Source organism: Equus asinus, chromosome 5 (assembly GCF_041296235.1).
Source record: "Equus asinus isolate D_3611 breed Donkey chromosome 5, EquAss-T2T_v2, whole genome shotgun sequence".
NCBI classification, from domain to species: domain Eukaryota; kingdom Metazoa; phylum Chordata; class Mammalia; order Perissodactyla; family Equidae; genus Equus; species Equus asinus.
This window is the reverse complement of record NC_091794.1, coordinates 72449645-72472652: the sequence shown is the minus strand read 5'-3', so window position 1 is coordinate 72472652 and position 23008 is coordinate 72449645. Positions and strand designations below refer to the sequence as shown.

The 23008-nt window shown below is 43.1% G+C and overlaps 2 protein-coding genes across 23 annotated transcripts in view; one reads left to right on the top strand and one right to left on the bottom strand.

Annotated features, from left to right (window-relative positions):
* The window catches only part of OSBPL9 (oxysterol binding protein like 9), a 161162-nt gene extending 154336 nt beyond the window's left edge, over window positions 1-6826 (top strand). For all 18 annotated transcript variants that reach the window (XM_014833089.3, XM_014833088.3, XM_014833086.3 and 15 more), the window contains 7 exons: window positions 340-450; window positions 727-790; window positions 914-1054; window positions 3313-3391; window positions 4203-4294; window positions 5724-5859; window positions 6119-6826. In XM_014833089.3, the coding sequence (XP_014688575.2) occupies window positions 340-450; window positions 727-790; window positions 914-1054; window positions 3313-3391; window positions 4203-4294; window positions 5724-5859; window positions 6119-6193 (698 nt within the window). In that variant the 3' untranslated portion in view covers window positions 6194-6826. The remainder of the gene's footprint in view (window positions 1-339; window positions 451-726; window positions 791-913; window positions 1055-3312; window positions 3392-4202; window positions 4295-5723; window positions 5860-6118) is intronic.
* A 335-nt stretch (window positions 6827-7161) lies between these two features.
* Window positions 7162-23008, bottom strand: part of NRDC (nardilysin convertase) — a 95731-nt gene continuing 79884 nt past the window's right edge. For 4 of the 5 annotated variants that reach the window (XM_014833084.3, XM_014833083.3, XM_070509932.1 and 1 more), the window contains 14 exons: window positions 21755-21874; window positions 20608-20659; window positions 19303-19453; window positions 17106-17233; window positions 15104-15266; window positions 13177-13208; window positions 12797-12935; window positions 10886-10933; window positions 10553-10605; window positions 10048-10131; window positions 9383-9473; window positions 8993-9109; window positions 7928-8017; window positions 7162-7768 (listed from right to left, as the gene is read on the bottom strand). In XM_014833084.3, coding sequence (XP_014688570.1) covers window positions 7571-7768; window positions 7928-8017; window positions 8993-9109; window positions 9383-9473; window positions 10048-10131; window positions 10553-10605; window positions 10886-10933; window positions 12797-12935; window positions 13177-13208; window positions 15104-15266; window positions 17106-17233; window positions 19303-19453; window positions 20608-20659; window positions 21755-21874 — 1466 coding nt within the window. In that variant the 3' untranslated portion in view covers window positions 7162-7570. The remainder of the gene's footprint in view (window positions 7769-7927; window positions 8018-8992; window positions 9110-9382; window positions 9474-10047; window positions 10132-10552; window positions 10606-10885; window positions 10934-12796; window positions 12936-13176; window positions 13209-15103; window positions 15267-17105; window positions 17234-19302; window positions 19454-20607; window positions 20660-21754; window positions 21875-23008) is intronic. The other variant, XR_011503395.1, reaches the window with a different exon arrangement.

Sequence of the window (23008 nt, the reverse complement as noted above, 5' to 3'; positions counted from 1 at the left end):
TTTGAGAGAGTTTATACAAATGGGATGCAGTTTCTGCACAGTATATTCCTGGCATGGTGGAGAGAATGTGTATCCTCAACATCGTCTCATTTGCTCAGTGCACTGTTCAAACTGGAAATACTGGATGGGTCCAGGTTGAGGTTGGGGCTGGGGCAGGAACATGCTTACTGACCAGAACAGAAACACTTTGTGATTTTAAGACTCCGGGATTGGCCCTCAGTCTCATGATTCAGGGAAGTTCCTGCCCACATGGCCCTGAGGCGTTGCTTGCCTTGGGGAAACAGGATGTAAGAAGCAGTTAAGTACTCCTGGCACTAATAGAAAACAATTTCTGTTTAGTTTCAGCCTTTTACGCTGAGTGTTTTAACAAGAAGATACAATTCAATGCTCATATCTGGACCAAATCAAAATTCCTTGGGATGTCAATAGGGGTGCACAACATAGGGCAGGGTAAGTCGCGGCATTGGGTGGACTACAATGTTAACAGGATTTTATGCCCTTCCAATGTGTGCTGGACACTTGACAAGTAAGAGGAAATGGCCCCAGAAAGCCAGACTGGATGTCATTGTTGCATGTAAGCATGTGTATTGGGGGTGAGAGCAGGGGTCGGGTGTAAGATTTTTTCCTAAATTAACTAGAGTATCCTGGAGTATCCATCAACCAGACAACACAGCCTTATTGCCAGTTGACACTACTCATCAGAGATTCTGTCCCTTCTTTCCACAGGCTGTGTCTCGTGTCTAGACCATGACGAACATTACATTCTCACATTCCCCAATGGTTATGGAAGGCAAGTAGAGCTGTATTCATTTCTTCTGATGAGCAAGCAGTAGACCCTGCTGTTGCTTAAGCAACGCCCCTTCTCTCTTTCCTCTGAACTGTCAGCCTTACCTGAGAATGTTTGGTTTTGCAGGTCTATCCTCACCGTGCCGTGGGTGGAACTAGGCGGAGAGTGCAATATCAGTTGTTCCAAAACTGGCTATAGTGCAAATATCGTCTTCCACACTAAACCTTTCTATGGGGGCAAGAAGCACAGGATAACTGCTGAGATCTTGTAGGTATTTTGTTTTTCTACATCAGTGCTCTTCGGCTTCTTTGAAATACTTTCCCTTTTGTCTTGAACTATAACTTCTGTTAGGAATGGACCATTTTAATGGTTCTGTCTTTGAAAACTTGTTTCTCATCTTGTGTGACGTCTCTTCCTAAAATCCCATATCAGAAGGAGACCTAAAGTGTGGGGTCAGAACAATCAGAGGTCATTGGTGGGATTTCCTTCCTAGGAACCTGACTTGCAAATGGGGAGCTGAAAGAGGTCTTCCTAGATTGCCTCGCTCATCCAGATTGTGGATTCCTGGCTCATTATCGCCATTTCGGACCATGAGCTAGTCCTTACAATAGACCCTCTGGCTCCCAGTGAAGTGTCTCCAAGTCCTCGGTCCATTTTTCTGCGCCTTTGCTGGGGAAAAACAGTAACCATCACATTCTGGCTTGGTTCTGTTTGACACTCTAGGGTCAGATGAAGACAGCTCTGCTGTCTGGGTAACACTCAGTTGGGTGGGGTTCAGAGCCTGCCTGGAAGAGGAAAATCTGCAGGACTTTCTCTGCCCTCAAAGGCCTTTTTTGGAACAGTGTTGCAGATAAAAGACCCACGGCTGCTTAAGCAGTTTTCCAGGGAGATAATTAAATTTGGATGACAGAATCAGCATCCAAAAAAATCTTGAGCGGGAGGGGGACCCTGAACCCAAGATGAAATTTACTAAGGATCAGTGTAAAATCCAACAAATTATTGCAGTCAGAAAATATGGGCAGAGCTTAGGGAGCAGCACAAGTTACCACTGTAATGCAGCTGCTCCGCCAGCCGGGCAGGTGGTGGAATAGGACGTCCAGAACAAAGACACGGGTGGGAGTTCCTCCGAGGTAACCAGCGCCAGCAGGAGCTGCTCCCTCAGCGCACTCTCCTGCCAGTCGTCGCCATAGATAGTAGAAAGGCTGCCCTCGGCATTGGGGGCTGAAAGAGGGCTTGGTGGGCTCTTCAAATTAGGGATTTGAGCATCAGCTGAAAGGTTGTACTAGCTGAGTGGTTCTTAAGCATTTTGGTCTCTGGACTCCTTTACACTTAAAAATTTTGTTTATGTCAATTATATCCATCAATATTTCTCATTAGGAATTAGAACAAGATTTTAACATATTTATAAATTAATGTACAAATGACAATAATAGCATTTTTACAAAAAAGAAAAAACTTTTCCAAAATTCTTCTTTAAAAAATTTGTGAGAAGAGTGGCATTGTATGTTTTCTGAATTTTGTAAATCTCTAATATAATTAATAGAAGACAGCTGGATTCTCTTATCTACTTCTTGCAGTCAGCCTGTTGCTGCATATCACAAAACCTCTGGGAAACACTACACTTGTGGGAAAATTAGAGTGAAAAAGGCAAATAATGCCTTGGTTATGAAAGTAGTTTTGACCTAAGAGGGTCTTGGGAACCTGCAGGGGCCCCCAGACCACACTTTGAGAACCACTGCACAGTGACCTTCTAAACCTGGGATTCTCCCATTTTTCTTTCCCTTGGTCCCCCCACCCCCAGTCCCTAAATCATAGAGGAAACAAGTTCCAGTCCAGTGAGAACAGCATTCCTCACCCTACCCTGTGTATTTTTCTCTTTCTGACTTCTTTTAGCCTCCATCTTTGCTCAAGCCTTGCCCTTCCTAAGCTGTTGTTTGCTGTGATGCTTATCTTCCCTATCTCCATACCTGCCATACATATCACTGTCATGTCCAAGTAGAGGCTTGTCGGGGCTTTTGATGACAGGATCCTTGCTCAGGAAAAGAAATCAAACCATTTGACCCAGAGGTCCCTGTGAGCCCAGGGATGAAAGCCTGGTCTGTAGCATTATATCCTTAAGCAACACCTTCCCTGACCCACATGCAGGAGTCTTGCCCTTCGTCTCCAGGGCTCCCATAAACTCACGACAGCACTTACCACCAGAATCTCAATGGCCGTGTCTCTCGCCACTAGGCTGTGAGCAGCCTGAGGGCAGGGACTGTCCCTTGTTTGTTGTGGCCCCAGTCCAGGGCTCTCTTGCTCATCTCATACCCACTGTCCATGGGCATCTCTAGTTCATTAGCATCTCATTTAGGGCCCTCATTCTTACAGCTGGCTCTGGGAAATCCAGTTCTATTAAGCTGCCTTTACCAAAGTCTTCATAGTTGTTCTTTTGTGTTCTGCTCTATGTAGGTAGGCCCCACCTACCAGATTCTTAGAGTAATTTTCAACTTGAGACTAACACATATGTTTCCTTTTCTGTTTAGTTCTCCAAATGACAAGAAGTCTTTTTGCTCAATTGAAGGGGAATGGAATGGTGTAATGTATGCAAAATATGCAACTGGGGTAAGAACCTGTATTTTGCCACTTGTTTTAAGCTATATTGAATTGTAGCCTGTCCCTTACTCTAGCTTCCTTCATCTGGAAATTTCACCGCTCAGGCCAGCTCTAATGCTGTCTTCAGGTCAGCCCTTTCCTTCCCCCCCCGTCTTCCCCGGCAGTACAGATAGTACAATAATCTCTACTTCCCTCTCCTCTCAGAATACTCAAAAATAACACATGTAAAAAAATGCCTGGCACATAGCATCCAATAAATGTTAGCTATATCATTAGAATGTATGGTGAGTATGTTTGTAAAATGAAGCACTAAACTCATTTGTGTGTGTTTGTATACACAGTTTGATTTTGTATAAGAAATGTATTAACTGCCCGGCACTAGGGATACAGAAAAAAGTCACATAGTCCTTGCCCTCAAGGAACTCGCAAACAGCACCTAATTAAGGTAGGAGGAAGGTGGTGTGGGATGAACAGGAGGAGCCAATGAACTGGATTTGGGATTTGGAGAATTTGAAATGTAGAAAGCACTTCAGCCTACTTAACACTAGGATTAGTTGTTTATGGGTCTAGCCGTCCAAGAGAGAACAGCCCAAGCATGTAGCACATAGCTGTACTGAAAACATCTGTTGAACTGCACCTCTGCCAAGACTGAAGACACCACTGTATTTTAGGCTGAAGTAGCATATGAAACTCCTCATCTACATATCTTCATATGTGGGATTTGATTATTAAATCTGTTAAAGTTTTCTGGGAAGAGTTGACTTTTCCTTCTAGAACAGTTTGAACAGTAAAACATCTACCTGTCTTTTCTGTTTTCTAGGAAAATGCAGTTTTTATAGATACCAAGAAGTTGCCTATAATCAAGAAGAAAGTGAGGAAGTTGGAAGATCAGAATGAGTATGAATCCCGCTGGTAAGAAAATGATATACCTAGAGCTACCGGGGCAATGCTCCTGCTATTAGCTAGGCATAGGCGCAGGGCTGGAGTGTGGAGATAGTACCGCAGAGTATGACAGACCACAGACTAAGTGTGAAGCCTGGGGTCCTTCATATGGAGCTCTGCCACTTATTAGGGTTGTAACCAGGACTGTAAGCTAGCCTCTCTTTGCCTTCTTTTTTGAAGTGTGAACTACCTCAGAGTTTTTGTGAGGAGTAAATGAGATCAACATCCAAGCATATATATGATGCTTGGGAAATAACAAGTACCCAGGGTATGTTGGCTCATCACCGTCTTTGTGGTTTATAAGAGAAGGTAGTCAGGTCCCAGGTGAGAGGTGTGCAGTAAAACACCTTCAGGTCTTTTTTTAAATTTCATCCCTAAGTATTTCAATATGTATCTCTAAAGTGACTTTAAAACACCCACAAACACTAAACTACAGTATCATCAGGCTTTAAAAAAAAAAATCACTTCCTTAATATCATCAAATATCTAATTGTATTCAGTTTTCCAGTAGTCTCAAATGTCATAATTTTTTCCCTTCCCATTTGCTTGATAAAAGGGGTTTCTTTTAGTAGTATGAGGAATCCTGCACTGAAGTTCTTTATTTAGCATATCAGGAGATTTCTGAAGTGAAGGAAGGGCACCTTACGAATCATCACCCTGCTTGTTTTCTCTAACTTGTTAAGGCTGCTTGGCTGGATTGCCTGCTTGTAGTTATGTAAGTGGAAATCTATAGAAATTGATGCCCTGCTTCTCCCCCCAAGGGGATCTTACGCATGGCCACTTTTCTAGTCCCGAGAAGCCTTCACTTGTAAAGTGACACATGTCGACCAGACTTGTCTAGTTGTCATCTTCCAGGCCTTGAGAGGAAGCCAAATCTCCTCTCCCTTAAGCCTCTCCAACTCACCTCTTGACCCTTATTCTCTCTGTTCAGATTTTCTCTCCAGGATCTCAGTGTTAAATCCAAGGGAGTTTTTCTGAAATGGAACTTGTCAGCTCCTCCGATGTAACTCTTTTAGTTTATAGTGAAGGACACTGAAGCCCTAGAGAGGTGAACTGACACACCCGAAGCTGCGTGGCTAGTTAGACAGGGAGCCGGAAGTAGAATCCCAGGTCTCAGTTCTCATTTCTCCTGTTGTCCTTACCATACATCCAGCTTTCTGTCCAGCCTTTATTTCCCCCTTTGACAACTAGCAGTGGAATCTCTAGGTCCCTTTCTCCATTCTTTACTTCAGCGCCCTGTTGCCGGTTAAATGAGATTTAGTCTGTGAACTTCAGCACTTAAAAGCCATTTGACTTGACTGTAATTATGCTATATTCAGGGTGGCTCTAGATTTTCACTCTTAAGATTACTAACTCCTGTGTCCATCTAGTACTTAGCACCTTGAGGTTTTTTTTATAGCCTCTGGAAGGATGTTACTTTCAACTTAAAAATCAGAGACATTGATGCAGCAACTGAAGCCAAGCATAGACTTGAAGAAAGACAGAGAGCAGAGGCCCGAGAAAGGAAGGAGAAGGAAATTCAATGGGAGACAAGGGTAAGCTTGCTTTCGGGAGCCTGCCCCGACCTCGGAGCTGCTCCTCCTGTGCCCTGAGCTGCAACTCATTAGTTCCTTCAATGAATGTTGAAGCGAAGTCCAAACACTGCTTTAAAGAAGCATGGTGACGAACAAGATGAGCGCTGGTCCCTGCCTGGAGCTCATTTCAGTGTAACGGGGGGAGAAGATATAACAACAAGTATGATATTATACAACTACAAAGCAAGTGTGTAACTGAATTCTCCCCTTTCTCTTACAGTTATTTCATGAAGATGGAGAATGTTGGGTTTATGATGAGCCGTTACTGAAACGCCTTGGTGCTGCCAAGCATTAGATTGGGAAATGTGCAGTTTGCACCTGATGACCAGGGCAGGAGGCATAATTAAGCAACAATCTTCCTTTGGGAGAACTCACTCACTCCCTTCTTATTGCAGTGGTTCCTATCTCAGGGATACTGGACTTTCTGATGCAGATGAACAATTAAAGCAAGAAAAGCTTCCCTTTTTTCCTCTTCTTTGGCAGTTATAATTTTGACTTCAGTCCTGAGAAAAACTTCAGGTTTTGAAAACAAGATGTCTGCTCCTTTTCCAAATCCCACGCTTTGAAAAGTATTTGTAAATCCCAGTCTCAAACTCTGCACTCTAGTACTGCTGTTCAGATATACATCTGTTTCCCAGTTCATATAATCTTGGGTTCTATATATATATACACACAACATACATATATATAATATACCTGATGCCAGATTTTTCATACATACTCCATCTACTGTAAATATTGGTTCCTCTGAGTTGTTTTAGAAAATTAGCGCAATGTATTAAAATCAAGTCTTAGGAAATTTCATGGCCTCACCTACAGTAACTTTTATTTTGGAATTGAACTATTATTAAATTGTATCTAACTCTGGACTACAGTGTAATTATACTCAGTGCTTCTTAAGGCTTCATAAAGTAATTTTTCCAACCTTTTTTTTAATGTGTTTCTTTTATTATCTTTATGGTTAAACTTGGAGTCACTTATTTGGCAACCTTGAACACAGGAGCTCGCTAGCTCGTCATGAGGACTCTCGTGAATAACGGAGGAGCCATCCTCCCCTCTCCCCGTCTGTATGCTGTTCTGACTTCAGCGCCTACCACCCTCTCCTCCAGAGTCTTCACTGAGCTCTCACAGAGCACACGTAGGGCTCCCACCATTTTATCCAAAAATACTTTATTGCCTTAGAGGATTTGGGAAGAGTGTTTTAGATCCCCACCCCACCCTGAAACAAAACATCATAAAAAGAATGCCACAGCAGCAAATGGCTCATTTTGAAGGGCAATACAGAACTATCTTTATTTAAAAATACACTTAAAAAACAACAGGTATTAGTATTAGCACCTAGCATTTAGGTACTAAGACACTGGTTACATAGGGCCTCTCGAGTCTGTCATACAGAACTGGATTCTCAGTCTGAGAGAGGCCAGGCCAGGCTTCTCAGACTGCTCCTGTAAGCTTTTCAGTCACACACGGCCCACCCTGCTAATTTCCCTCTGCCAGCTGCTATAGTAACCCTTGGTTTGTTAGTCACAACAAAGGGGGGGGGAGGGGTGTAAATAAAATTCTATGATACCAGTGCAAAAATTCAATGGAAGCCCTAAGACAGTAGTGGTATAACTTCATAAAATATACACACATTTTTAAATACACAATTTCAGGCCAATGAGACTGCAGTTTATTTGACTATTTTATGGTAGGGGAGAAGGTTAAGCGTCGATGTGAAAGCCCTGATATCAGTAATGGGGACGGTACAGTCTGCCAGCAGAGGAGAGGTTGGCAGGTAGGTTAGCTGCATCACTTCACAAGAAGAGTTGGAATCCTCACCGGAAGGGTTCCCATCCTCTTCCAGCTCATACTTCCCAAATCCAACGACCTGAAAGAGGCCAAAGACTTGAGGTGAGCAATATGCTGACCAGATTTGGGGCAAAGACCTATTAGGATCTCTGATCCTAACCCAAACTCAGTGAATGGTAACTGGGCTAAATGACAGTTCTGCAAAGGACAGAGCTGCAGCGTGGTTAACCATACTCACATGGACGCCGAGCATTTTACACCCTGGTCCTCTGTGAGCCTTGAACCAGTTGACTAGGTCTGACTTGGAGAATGACTTCAGTGCTTCAATCTTACAGCGAGAAGGGAAGATAGGAAAGAAAGAAGGCTATAAAAGACTAGCAATACATTTTCTGTGACGATAGATAGTTCTTGAACGTTAACCCTAACCAGACCTCCTGGGTTCTGCTTATTAGCGCCTGAGCACATCATTTTATTCTTCCACGTCTCAGCTTGCCCCCAACCTTCCAGAGAAGGATGAAAATGAGCCTCTGTGACACACTTTCATGTTTTCATAGTAATGACTGACCCTGGGAGGCAAGTAAGACAGTGCAGATGCTGTAATTACAGCTGAGTACTATACACTGAGCCAAAAACCTATCATCACCATCGCGTCACCTCGCAGGTACGTGGGAACTGTATACTCTGGCTTGAGAAAAAGACAGTGACTATTGAAACAGGTGAAGAGAATTTTCTCTGTCCTGTTTCTAGTAGGAAAACTGGGTGCCTGAAGCGCTGCGCTGAAACCTCCTGTTAAATATGCCTTCTGTCTCAACGCCCTTTGCTAATTTACTGCATGTGGTTGTATTATCAGAGTGCTGGATTGCAGGACCCAGAGCTATTTTTCATGGGTTTTATTACTTTGGGCTAGAAGTTGTCAAAAGACCTACACCTGGAATCATTAAATCTGGAGGACGAACTCCGTGTTCAAGAAGATCAGAAGTTCTCAATTTCCTTTAAATAGCAGAACCCTTTGTTAACAAATTTTGTAGTGAACTGCAATATATAATACAAAAATGGACCTGCTCTGATTGAAATTGGTGGTCGTGGGAGGGTAGGGATGAGTATCCTACTCACTTGGCCACCTAAGGTGCCAGACTGGAAAGAAGACTTGATTAATCAAGGCAAGAACTGGGCAAGTAAACAACCAAGCCTGGACGAGTGTCCTAGCTTTCTCTTCTACACAATACCGATCTGCTTGGAATTGTGACTCCTATAAAATGAGGAGTCCCTGTCAGGGCTGTCTTACTCTGAAAACTGTTACTACCTCATGGGCGAGGCGGTCAAAGAGATACTGCTGTGTCACCACTTCGTTCCAGTTCCTATCCACCTCCTCCCCAAGGTGGGTGTCCTCGCACTCCTTCAGCTTGATCAGAGCTGTGACCTGTTAGCACCAAAAAGAGAGACCTTCAGCATGGTATCACACCAGTTCCCCCAAAACACACTTGGCCCTGTCCAGCCTGGTTTGTCATGGACCTGCTATGGTCCCTTCACTTGGGACCTGCCAGCATGATGGGGAGGGATGAAGTTAGGAAGACATTATGGTCAGGTTAAGGTGGGGCTACAAAGCTCAAAAACTGGCCAGCACTGGTGTCTGGTTGTCTTGAGGGCTTCTGTGGGCCAAGGAACAAAAGGCCAGGCCAGCAGAGTCAGTCACCTGGGTGTTGAATGCGTCCTCAGTGAGGTTCTCAATCTTCTCCTCAAAGTTAGAAAGAAACTCTTCTATCTTCTTATCAACAACTTCAGAACTAAAACAAAACACCTTTAATTAAAAGTTGTCAGAGACCTGGTCTCAAGGAGTAAGCAAAGGAGGGAATTAGGGCTAAGGCATATTTCCAGGAAAGAGGCTGAAGTTTTCTTCCCAGACCTCAATCATCTGCCCTAAGCTGAAGGCGGGAAGAGAATGGGGAGGAATCCTGCTCCCCCATCTCCATGTCAGTTTCCCGGTACCCTCAGTACCGAAGCAGTGACAGCCATGCTTGACCATTCCAAAGCTGAGAACCACCAAGGCCCTGTACCTCGGTTCCAGCAGGAATGCCGGGTCAGGCACATTTGCCTTTCTGTCCTCAGGTCTGCCTGAAGAGAGAAACATTGGCAAGCCTGCACAGTGACCCCAGGACTTGAGTCAAACCCCATGGACCACTAGAACCATTCAACAGTCCCGGATCAGGCCATCTGTGAACCACCCTCCATCCCTCAGCCCCGCAGCTGTGACTAAATGCAGCAAACCGTATTTGGTCAGAGTTACCTGAGGTTTAAGAACACACCTGTAGCCCCTACTCTCAACACCAAGAATAACAATAGTTGGGCCCATCTACTCACTTGTATTTGGTTGCCTGAGTCCCCACAGTGACAGAGAATCCAAGAATCCCAGACGTGTTCCTACATGTAGGGTAGACATGGTACCTACAGCCAGAGTGAAAAGTTCTGTGAGCTCAGGTGGTCACCTGGGCCCTGCCCTCAGAGGCACTAGAGATGCGTGGGAAGGGTTTCTGCACATCCTTACTGGACCTGGAGGTCCTGAAAGAGGATCCATAAATGTGAATGCATCTATTTCACGCTCAGGATAGGGTGGCCACCCACTCCTGAATTGAGGACCATAGGCTAGCCTTTTCTCTCTACTAATCTTGAAACTTAACCAAACTGAAAACCTGATCATAGTCCAAGATGCAAATTCCAGAAGTTCTGACCAGTAGGTATGAGTCTAAGGCATGGAAGGACCAAAGAGCTCTGAGAGGCTGCTCAATCAGAATATCAGATAAACCTCAGCCTGTAAAGTAAGCCCCAGACCCTTATTTGAGCTCAGTGCTCTTGCCAGCAGACTTACCCAAGGGTCTGCTTGGTTCGAAGGAAGTCAAAACAAGGCTCTTCCATATGCATCTGTAATTCAACATACTACCCATCAGCCCAACTCCTCCCAACAAAAAAAACCTCCATTTCTTCCCCCAAAAGTGTTCCATACACCCCCGAAGTCCAGCCTCCCTTACTGTTGTCTTCCTAAATCGCCCAGGTGCCCTGTCCTTGCTCATCTAAACAACCATCTCACCTACCAATCACAGGTCTCTGACCACTCCCAAGTCCCTAGCCCCAGGCAGAAAGGCCAGGCCTCAGAGTGGGTCAGGGGCTCCTGAACACCTTGACTCTCCTTTATACAACTTACCACAAGCAGCTCCATAAGAGTGTATTCTCTCAGACTCCTGGTACCTGACTGAAAGGAGAAGTTGGTGAGACCAACTGAAAATCCAATAGCTTATGGGGTTTTTGAGTAATCTAGCTATTCTAGGCAACCATTTATTCAGGTATCCACCCCACTTTTCTCTTGCCCCGAGAGAGCTGATCATACCCTCTATTGCCATACTTTCAGCAATTTTGATTACACATCCCAGTAGATTGAAGGTCTGTGAGGACAGGAGTCATGCGCGATCATTTGTATTCTCAGCCCTAGCAGGAGTCCAGCAATCCCTGACCTGCCAGCTGCTGCCCAAAGGACCCAGAGGACACAATCTAAAATCAAGTACTAGCAGTTCAAGGTCCTGAGGAGGAGAGCAGGAAGTGTTGGGGATTAACTAAGGGTAACTGGACCTATTCCTCAGACGGAAAGGATATGAATAGGAGCTTCTGCAGCCACACACAGGGACCCAAACCAGCTGATAAAAAAAATGCCTAGGAGGCACACAGCACACTTGGAGACCACATCTGGGCTGTCCTGGAGACTGGCACAATTATGCAGTGAGAATGGAAGAGGGCAGGAGGCCAGCAAACAAGGATGTTGCCAGTACATCCCCCAGTCAGGTTCCTGCGGGCTCCTCAGGCACAGTCTCATTCCTATTCCTTCCCATCTCACCAAAGGAAGAGGCTATAAAGCCTGTGTGCCCTGTGAGCCTTGGTTAGTCAGCAAAGAGATTTCCTGTTTGCCTCTAAATGGACGGCAACAAAACCAGTCAAAACCGGGTATCAATTTCCTGTTCAAGAGGTTCCGTGTGAGGAGGGAGGGAAGTGATTCCCTGAAGGAAGCAGTTTGTAGTAGAAGCCAGGGCTAAGAGGTGATGGATTGAAAGCACAACACGGTCTCACAATATGAAACCCTGTCTAAAACTGGAGAATTACTACTTCCTCTGGGTTCTGAGCAGTCAGAAGCACTGGAAATGTGGGCAGGGCTAAGCAGGGCCAGGCCGTATCACTTATGAAGTCTGGGGCCTGGTAGTCATTTCAACCTCAAATAAGCTAAGAACCTGGAAGAAAACCCAGGTAGCTATAGCCAGAGGGAGTCAGGATCTACAGACAAGCTGGGCCTCCAGGGAAAGGCTCAGGCCCAGGGCCAAAAACACATTGAAGGACAAAGTGACAGTAAGGCCATGCAGCCCTGCCCAAAGCCCAGACCAGGGGTCTTCACAGGGCCTGACAGAGAAGGTGCTTCCTCATGTAGGGAAGCCAGGACCACAGCAGTAGCTAGCCATAGGAGCCCCAGAGTTTAGGAAGTCTGAGATCAGTCTAGACAGGCAGAGGTTCCCGTAATTCCACAAGTGAGCGGGACTAACCACTGGCTAAAGTGGGCCATGGGCCAATGGAGATCGTTGGAAAGCTCTTCCTTATTTTAAGCCTATCCCACCTCTCCAGAAAGGTGTGGAAAGAACACAGGATCTGAGGACAGAAGGAAAAAATTCAAGCCCCAGATGGTATGACCTCAGGCAAGGAAAGACTCTGGCTGTGTTTACTTTTGGCTCTTTTTCAAAACTGTCCTTTTAGCAAATGTCCTCCTGCTGCTTGGGGATGTCGGGGGAACATGTAGGAATTTCCAGCCACACTTCAGTCTCTGTCCCTCTAGACAAGTGGTTAGGTGTTTAATGAAGCACTGTGATTGAAAAAGGATCCATTTCACTGACAGGAGCAATTTTTAAATGTAGTTACTTCAAGAGGACAAATGACCCCAAGCATAAAATCACAGAGGTAACTTCCAAAGGGCCTTGAAGGCTATAGTCACGACTCCCACGTACCCTGGACCTTCCAGCAGGCTTTAAGTGCCCAAGGTACATAGCCATGAGGATGGCTGTGTGCAAAGCGGCCAACTGACCTGGTAGTACACAGTGACTTCAGAGTTGGCATCACCCTTGTTCAGAGCTCTCACTTTGCATAGGTGGTGGCCACTGGGCAGCTCTACCACCTGGAACTGCACAGGCATCTCCTGCTCCAGAGGCATGAAGTTCAGCTTGCTGCAAAGGAATCAGTGTGGGTCACTGAGGCAGTGCCTTTATCCTCTTACCCCGACCCTAAAAGCTGAAGAAAAGGCCAGGCCTTCCACAGTTCCTGCTAAACTGCTTTGTTTACATAACCAGCCTCAAGAAAACCCACCACAGGAAGCATCTCCAGTGTGGATTTACTAACAACTGAGTTGTGCCCTCCAGCTGGTAAGAACACATAACTCTCACAGAGAAAACTCACACCAATACTCACTCAACAACATATTTCAGGAAATCCATAGATTCCTAGGAGGCAAAAGAGAAGACAATAACTACATCAGGCTCTCTTGACATTAATTTCACCCAGAACCAATTACTACCAATATTCTAATTGCTTGAGAAGCCCTGGATAGCATTAGGAAAGCAGATAGAGCCTGTCACCCACTGGGCTCATTATTCACTGATTTGATAATGATTTTGTTGAATACGAAGGGGCTCTCAACTGAACAGCTCTTCTTCTGCTCTCCCTTGGCACTCTGTTTACCCATACACTGTGACTGTTTCCCCACTGGATCAAACATAATGGTTCAGTTCATCCCACTAGGCTGTGCCCTCTATGACAACTGCAACTCTGTTTTAGAAAGCCGGGTCTATTAATAGAGAGCCTGGCATAGCGTGAGCAATAGAATAAGACTCAATACCAAGTGACCGCATCCTCTCCCCTCTAAGATTTCTGTTTCCTTACCTATAAAATGAGGGAGAAGTGGAGGGGTGAGTTCATCTCTAAAGTGGTTTCTACCTGGGGCAATTCAAGGTACTAAGTCCTCTGGACCAAAAGGACCCCTGCCTGGTATTCCCACTGTGCTCAGAGAAGCAGGCAGCTATCCCTGCTCTTCTCTATGTGGCTTGAGGCTTTTCAACTTCTTTCTGTGGGCAGGACAGAAACCAACGCTGGTTTCGGGGTTGGAGGATACAGACAGAGAGGAAGGAGGAGGAGAGCAGCTAGTCTCAAGAGTGACCATTTACATATTCCATCAAAGGGCCAGTCCTGAGAAACTGGAAGGCCATGGAGGAAGATGGTCAACAGCCAAACAGTTTAGCGAAAGTCCCAAACAGGCACTCTTGCCTGGAAGAGGCCTCAGTTGTCACAAGGTCCCACAGACATATCCTATTCAATATAGATCAGGACAAAGTCTTCATATGCCCCCGAAGCTACTATTGTTCCTACTCCTCCACCAACCTCCTGGTTTAAGCAAGAAAGCTGGGCAGCGTCCTAGACCCCTCCCCTCCCGCTCCCCCTCCATCCAGTCAGTCACCGAGCTCTGGCCATCGCCTACCTCATTATTTCTTAAGTGCCTCTTTTTCATTTATTTTGCCTGACCTCAGGCTTCATCAGTTTTCACTTGAACTTTTTTTCTTTTATGGTAAAAACACAAAGTTTACCATCCTAACCATTTTTAAGTGTGCAGTTCCACAGTGTTAAGTATATTCACATTGTTGTGAAATGGAACTGCAGACCTTTTGCATCCTGCAAAACTGAAAACTCCATACCCACAAAACAACATCTCTCCTTTCTTCCCTCTCCCCAAGCCCTGGTAACCACCATTCCACTCTCTGTTTTTATTACTTTGACTACTCTAGATACCTCATATAAGTGGAATCATACTTTATGTCAACTTTTATAACAGCCTCATAACTGGTCTCTCTGGAGGTTTCTTAACAACAAAATCTTCTTTTAAAGAAGATTCTCCATTTACTACAGGATAAAGCCCAAGCTCCTTAGCTTAACACACTAGCTTGACACACAAATTTGACATCCAAGTTCCGCCTGAGTATGTATATGTGTGTGTGTGTGTGTGTGTGTGGGTCTGTGTGTGTAGACATCCCTCACCACTCCCCAGCTCCAACTTTAATCTCTAAATTAAACTGTAGCTTCTACACACAATCTTCAACAAATGTAACCAACAACCATATATATTTACCAAACCTATTTCACTCAAAGTCCTGTCCATTACCAGCAGTCTCCTTCAGAAGGAAGTCTGGCCCAGCATCAGAGGGGCCAGGTTCCCTTCTAAACAAACTATGACAATGCTGGCCTGCCAAAACTTCCGAGCTTCCCAGTTAGGGAAGAACTAACGCAATTCCAATGCCCATAGCAGCATTCAGACCCAGCCAACAGCAACAGAGCACGTCACACTTACTGTACTTGTGACATTTCCTTGTACCAGGCCCTCAACAAAGAGCTGGGATTTGAACTCTTTGACGAAGCTCAGCAGAGACTCAAGGGAAAGGCCATCCATCAAAGCCCGGTATTTGTCAATCATAGACCAACGAGCATATTCCAGGATTAAAAGCCGCACATCTCTATACAAAGGGCAGAAAAAAACAAAGTTTTGTTGTAAACAATGAATCTTGAGGGCCAGCCCGGTGGCGCAGCGGTTAAGTGAGCATGTTCCGCTTCGGTGGCCTGGGGTTCGCCAGTTCGGATCCCAGGTGCGGACATGGCAACACTTGGCAAGCCATGCTGTGGCAGGGGTCCCACATATAAAGTAGAGGAAGATGGGCACGGATGTTAGCTCAGGGCCAGTCTTCCTCAGAAACAAGAGGAGGATTGGCAGATGTTAGCTCAGGGCTAATCTTCCTCAAAAAAAGAATCTTGAGGGTAAAGGAAGATTTGGTTAAGTTTCTATACATGGTATGTTTCTAAAAAGAGACAATTTCTATCACAACGTAAGAGAGGGGAATAAGGTCATAATCACCAAGAAGCACTGGAAATCGCACATACAAACTTATACAGAGATTTGTTCACTGGTGCAACTCACTCAACTGTCTCAGCTGCAAAATACAGTATTCCCATAAGGAAAGCTGCTCGATGAGTCACGCACCAATTTGAAATTCTTACTATTTTCATTTGAAATCTCTCAAGTATTTTATGAATTACTGGCGGCCACCGTTATGGATAGCTATTACTGCAGTGACAATATAGAACAGGTGGTGGCTCTAGGCCAGAATCTGACTAACCCCCATCCATCGCCCCCCTCCCCCCTTCCCCACACTGTTATCTGAACTTAGCAAGTTACCTAACATCTGTCACTTGATTCCTTCATTTGTAACACAAGGGAAATCATGGCTACCGTTATAGGGTTTTGGTGAGAATTAAAGAAATAAACACATATAAAGTTCTTAGATCTCACACACAACGAATATTCAATAAATAGGTGTTATTATTATTACTATACCACATTTTAATAAAGTAGTATTCACTAGTTACTGGACACACAGGGCTATTTTCACCATATCAATAGCTCTAGACGACTCTCCAACTTGTATTTGGTTATTAGTTTTTATAACATTTTGTGATCAGATTATTGGTTATACATGTCTGACTCTTAACTGCTCCTTCCCCTGATTTCAAATTTTGGTCATTTATGGACTCATTATAACTTTGTCAAAAGCAGGCCTCTATACAAGGTTATGCTGTTTACCATTTATAGACGCCCCAGCAAGGAGGTCAAGTAGGGGCTTGCAAGCCATATGCACAAAGGGCTGTGTGTGCTCAGAGGGGACTTTTTTCTCCCTCCCACAAAGGTTCCACCTGGTACACCAAAGGTACACCAAGGAGGAACTATTTTCTGATTCACACAAAGGTACCCTATAGACTACCGTTAGCCCCAGACCACAGAACAGGCTCTGATGAAAGGCTCAAAGGAACTGTCTACTAGCAGAGGGTTTAAACCTCAGTATGTCCAGACTGTCCAGACCGTCCAGAAGCCTTTTTGCTCTCTTCCGGAACCCTGACTGAATTCTGGATAGTTGCAGTTGCCAGATAAGTGGTGTGTTTAGCAATTTAACTCAGATACTTATCACGATAGGCAACACACTAACATCACCAGTAAGCAACTCTGAGCTACAACAAAGCCAGCACTTCTTCAACTCTTATTTACTTACAAACTTAGGGGAAAACACCCTTTTTCACACCTCTAATTAAGCATAGTAGGCTGCTTTCAGCTCTACTCACAGACGGCTACTTAAGCTGGGCTTAGAAATCCTGTAGCCCTATGAACTAGGTTCCTAAACCACAGCACGATTCTAACATGTCTGAAAACTAGTGCTGAAATGATCGGCTCGTTCACCACACCTGACCTCTAGGAAAGCAAATACTTCTAGGCCTTCAAAATACAAGCTGACCCCACGTATACCCACTTGGCGAGGGTCTCAGGCTTGATGAGGATGTTAAAGTAGGTTTTCTTCAACTGCTCAGTTATCATCGTAAAGACAGCGGGTGTGGAACTGAACTCCGCTAAGTAGTCAATAATGAGCTGAAACAGCAGCTAAAAAGAAAAGAGAGAAGCACCCTAAGTGGAGAAGCACGGAAATGCACTGTTTTAGGGGGATAATGTTTCCCATTGGTTTAATCAGGGATGCAGCAGAGTAGCAGGCATTGTGGGGACATAAGAGAAACACTGACGACTCAAAGATTTTCAGGGGTTAAAATTCTCAATAATTGTCAAATTGAGAGCAGTGACTCTTCTTTTTTTATAAATTTCATGGATATTCTTAAACATGTTTTTCTTTCAAATGAACTTAAAAATAATTTTATTCAGCATCCTCACTGCCCCTAAATGGGACTTTATTAGAAGGATATTATATTTACATATTAATTTCAGAAGTAATGACAACTTAATATCAAGCTGTCCTATCCAGAAACATGATGAGTCTCTCCCTTATTTAAATTTTTTTTATAATGCTTCAATAAGATTTATGTTTTCTTTAGATAGCTTCTATGCTTTTCTTATTTATTCCTAGGTATTTTATTGTTTCTCTCAATTATTATAAATGGAATATTTTTCCATCCATTTCTAACTTTTTCTTTTCCAAGTGTTTTCACTTTATTTCATTTTTTCATTTTAATGTAGCAGCCAGAACCTCTAAAATAACGTTGAATAATAGAGGTGATCGTGGGTGTCCTTGGCTTGCTCCTGACTTTAACGTTCAGCATTTTATCAGTTAACGTATTTGCTGTGACTCTTTTATAATTAAGGTTTTATTATGTTTAAGTAATTTCCCTCCATTCCTACTTATTAGGAACACCCACTCAAACTTATCAAATGAGTTTTTGGCATTTCTCACTCCATTCATATAGCGTTTCTCATTTGACCTGTGTTAGAATGATTCATGTTCATCAACTTCCTTTGCATTACTGGCACTTGGTCATGGAGAATTATTCTTTTTGTTATACTGTTAGATTTAATTTTCAAATTTTTAGAATGTTTGTGTCTATATTTTATAGGTGAAACCGGTCACTAGACTTTATATATACATTTATATTCTATATCAGGTTTTAATATTAAGGCTAGGTAAGCTTCATAAAATTAAGAACCTCAAATACTTATATATGGTTTGTATTTTTAAAAAGCTCTCCAGGCAATTCCAAAACATTCCACCCAAATGACAACCACTGTAGGAGGCTTTCCTCTGTTTGGATCTTAAGCTACATTACATTTAGGCCTTTGAAGGTTGATCAAAATAAAATATCCCATGGGGTCTCCTCCTAAGACCAATATTTGTTCTCTGGGGAGAGTGACAGGGCTGAGGGTATGAAGGAGGGCACTACACTCCTTTCTAGGGTTTTTGCTGACATATGGATGCTATCACCTCTTAGCACAGGTTTAACTTATGCCAGGTCCTTTCCTCCAGATTTTTTCTTGTGTGAACCCAGTTTAAACCTCAATATATGTTCTATCATATATAATCAAGAAATCAAGATATAAAATTTGTTGGGTACATTACATTTTACCTGGTATTTAATGATCCAACCCTCTTAGACAGCATCCCATATCATTCCTTTCCCTATTTATGAAGTTTTTAACAAGCGACACTGAAACATATTCCTTACTAAAAGATAAATTACTGACAAGATATAGACCCTTCTAAACGGCTTGTAACTTAGAAGGGAAACAACACATACATACTTGAAACAAAGGGGTAGAGTGAAGAGGAAGAGAGGACACAAACATGTGGGCTCCACTCTGTCAGGCAAAGTGCCAGGTGCTTGAAATTTGTTATTGCTGTAAGTATGAAATTAAGCTCAAACCAGTCCTGAATGCCAGAGTTGGCTGCAGAGAAAGTGACAGCAAAGGGAAGTGAAATTGAGCCTGAAGCACAGGCTGTGCTCTATGCATTTCTAGTAATTAATGAATATATACTGCTCTTACGTGTGGCCAAAGTTAGAACAGCTGTCATCAGCGAAGAAAACATGATAATCTAGATTAATAAACATTTCTTTCTATGTGCACCACCCTACGCACAAGCCTCTGGGCTTGGTGGAATATGGGCAACAGACGTCAATATGAAATTTTAAAGCTCTCTATGAGGAAGAAAACAGAGAACTTGTACTTACAGGTAGTTTGTGGTTGAATCCTTTCACTCGAATAATTAAACCATGTTCTCCAGCTACCAGCTTATACTCCAGCTGTGCCACATCTGCTTCATATGCTGGTTCCGCAAGGTTATGGGTAAGGATATTGACAAAGATATCAAAGAGGACCACACTGAGAATATAAAATGCAAATAGCATCATTAATTGGCAAGAAGTAGACATAAACAGATTTGCTTCGATTTAGAGTAAGAAACTTCACTTTTAGAAGGATGTTAATTCACTACTCCAGAATGTAAGACTGTATACTAACTGAGTTCAAAGGTAAATACATGGGGCTGGCCCTGTGGCCGAGTGGTTAAGTTCATGCGCTCCGCTGCAGGCGGCCCAGTGTTTCGTTGGTTCGAATCCTGGGCGCGGACATAGCACCGCTCATCAAACCACGCTGAGGCGGCGTCCCACATGCCACAACTAGAAGGACCCACAACTAAGAATATACAACTATGTACCAGGGGGCTTTGGGGAGAAAAAGGAAAAAATAAAATCTTAAAAAAAAAAAAAAAGGTAAATATAGCTTCCCCAAGACTGAGTTTCACAGGGACATTACAGAACTCTCACCTCCAGCAGTGCTCCCCAATCTTTCTCAAGTCACGCACACACAGAAAATGATATTTACACCGCACAACGGCAACGTGTAAAAGGCTTCAAAGACCTAAAGGTTCCGGTTATTCCTGCAGCCTCAGTTTTCTGACTGACAAATTAAAAATCTGAGCACAGTGGGGAGAGTAATGCATTTTCCAAAGTGAATATTAAATGTTAGTGCTGCTTGTCATTTAAGGTTGGATTTTACAGTTTAAGTGGCAAAGGGAAAGAAGAAGGACACTAACATTTCCTGAGCACCACCTACGTTTCAGGCACATTTTAGGTTCTCTGACCTCCCACAATGCAGCTATCTACATAAATATATAAGTAATTTGCTAAGAACAAAGTATAATAGATTTCTTGAGAGTCAACAGATCTATTCGTCTTCATTACAGACTGAGAGCTAACCCAAACTTATCTCCACGGAGCTTTCTCAATCTACTGATTCTACAACCAGCCTATACCGACAGCTTTACGGACGGCTGCTGGAGATGGAGCAGCCACAATTCCATTTTAATGTTTAGTATTGATACACATAATTTGTTTTGGGTACAGAAAAAATACATAAATCAGCACCATAGCTCAAATACTGATAGAGAAAATGATAGAATGATTCAGAATGAAACAATCAAAATAGCTTTTCAATAATAAAGAAAATATTTTCCAGAAAAGAGGACAGTTGCTTACTTTGCTGCAGACTTCTGTATCAAAGGTGAGATCAAATGGAAACGTATATATGCTAAAAGAAAAAAGAACATAGATAAGAAAATGTAGGCCAGAGGCCTCAAACATTTTATACATCTGCTATTTTCCCTTAATGTCATGTTTCTTAAAAATTCTAAAATAAACCAGTAATCCTTAGATCCACATTACATTTTTATCTTTAACAGTCTTTAAAAAGTAATATTTACCATTTCAAACAGTGTCCAGAAGCAGACTTTAATCTGTAGGAAGACCAGGTATATAGACAGATACACAGAGAAGCCTATGAACACCCATATTTATCAAAGCTTTGGTCAAGCTTTACAGAAGTATACACGTCAATAACATCAAGGGAACACAATCCCAATGCTCACAGAAAGTTCTAGCGGAGCCTTTCTGAAGCTGAATAAACATTTAGAACATTTTTAGAAACTCTTATAAGCTATTCAAGAAAAACTGAGGAAACACCTTCCCAATAAACTCAAGTCTCCCTCAGAGCTGGAGTGCAGCTGTGCTGAAGTTAGGATATGGGTTAGACGGCAGCCAAGGACACTCAGCCTTGGATTCCAGGTGGCTCCAGTAAGTTCCTATGCTATGCATGAGCATAAGAAATAAAGAGGCAACACAGTTTGGGCTAACACATTGAAGACAAGAACTTTGAGTCTGCTTAACTGAGGACTATGCTTCCTTTATGCTGAAAAACAACTGGGAGAGAGAGGAGGATGTTTCACATTTGTAACGCTGGACTAGGCTGTCTATTGTGTCTAAGAATAACTTCCTTCAGTGTACTCTCATTCTCTCTCTTTTAGAAAATAATGGCTTAAGAAATACTACCTATTTCCTAAGATGGCCAAACAACTGGCTCTGCTTTCATTTAACTGAAGGGGAATATCCGAAGACAACTTCATTTTAGGCTTGAATCTGTATTTCCCGGAATCTGTAGTGTCTACAAGGATCTCTGTGACAGCACAGGAGCACAGTATGGATCTGACAGCCAAGCCTAGAAAAGGTCTTCAAATGGAAGGGGAAGCGGAGAGGCAGGGAGGTGACAGACACGGGAAAAAGCCTGCTACAAAGCTGAGAAAGATTTGTTCTACTTATTTCACTCCTTGTAGGGAGGGAAACATTTTACCTTTGGGGATTTTGAATTTGTTGTCCTTCTTATACCACAGGCAACCTTGTGGAGTATTCACAATTTTAACAGGGTATTCTGTCTCAGGGCAATCAAAAGCCTTCAACATGAAGTCCGTGGCTAACAAAAGAAAAAAAGTAATAATTCATTCAGGTATTTCAACAGGATTCTCAGCAATCTGTTCTTGGTTTCCGAAGTCTAAGCAACTTTTCTTTGTGGCAAAAATAAGCCAAATTCAAATGCTGGAGTACAATAAATTAGTAGAACAATACTGAAAAGGAAATTCTCTAGGCCGTGAACTAAACGAACCCCGCTGGTCTGTGACTGCCCAAGAGTTGATTCTGCCCTCTCCACATTTTGATTCCTGCCCTTTGTCAAAGACATCCGTAACTGTGAGGGGGACCCTTGGTCAGGATGATTGCACGCACCAATTTACAAATGAGTCTCTTCTTGAATGAGAATGTCTTTCACTAACCCTACGGGCATTCGAAAGGTTACAAAAACAGTTCTACTTGAACAAAGTTAAACTTGTCCTTTAGGTTAATGAAAACATAAACTGTTTCATCAATATGTAGGTGAGAAATAGCTAATTTAGGAAAACAAGAATTTTTTAGTACCTGCTATATTTATTAAAAAGAACTAAGCTGGGGCTGGCCCCGTGGCCGAGTGGTTAAGTTCGCGCGCTCCGCTGCGGGCGGCCCAGTGTTTCGTTGGTTCGAATCCTGGGCGCGGACATGGCACTGCTCATCAAACCACGCTGAGGCAGCGTCCCACATGCCACAACTAGGACCCACAACGAAGAATATACAACTACGTACTGGGGGGCTTTGGGGAGAAAAAGGAAAAATAAAATCTTAAAAAAATAAAATAAAATAAAAAATAAAAAGAACTAAGCTATTTAGATATTTAAGTTCAAGATGTGGAACTCAATTGTCTAAAACATGCCAGACTTTTTTTTTAAAGTTGTTTTTTTTCCTAATTGAGGTTAGATTCACATAACATAAAAATGACCATTTTAAAGTGAACAATTCAGGGGCATTTAGTATACTCACAATGTTGTGTCTAGTTTCTATACAGTTTCAAAATATTTTCATCACCCCAAAAGGAAACCCCCATACCCATTAAGTAGTTGCCCCCCATTATCCACTCCCTCCAGCACTGCAACCATCAATGTGTGTTCTGTCTCTATGGATTCACCTACTCTGAATATTTCACATGAATCGAATCATACAAAACGTGAACCCTTGTGTCTGG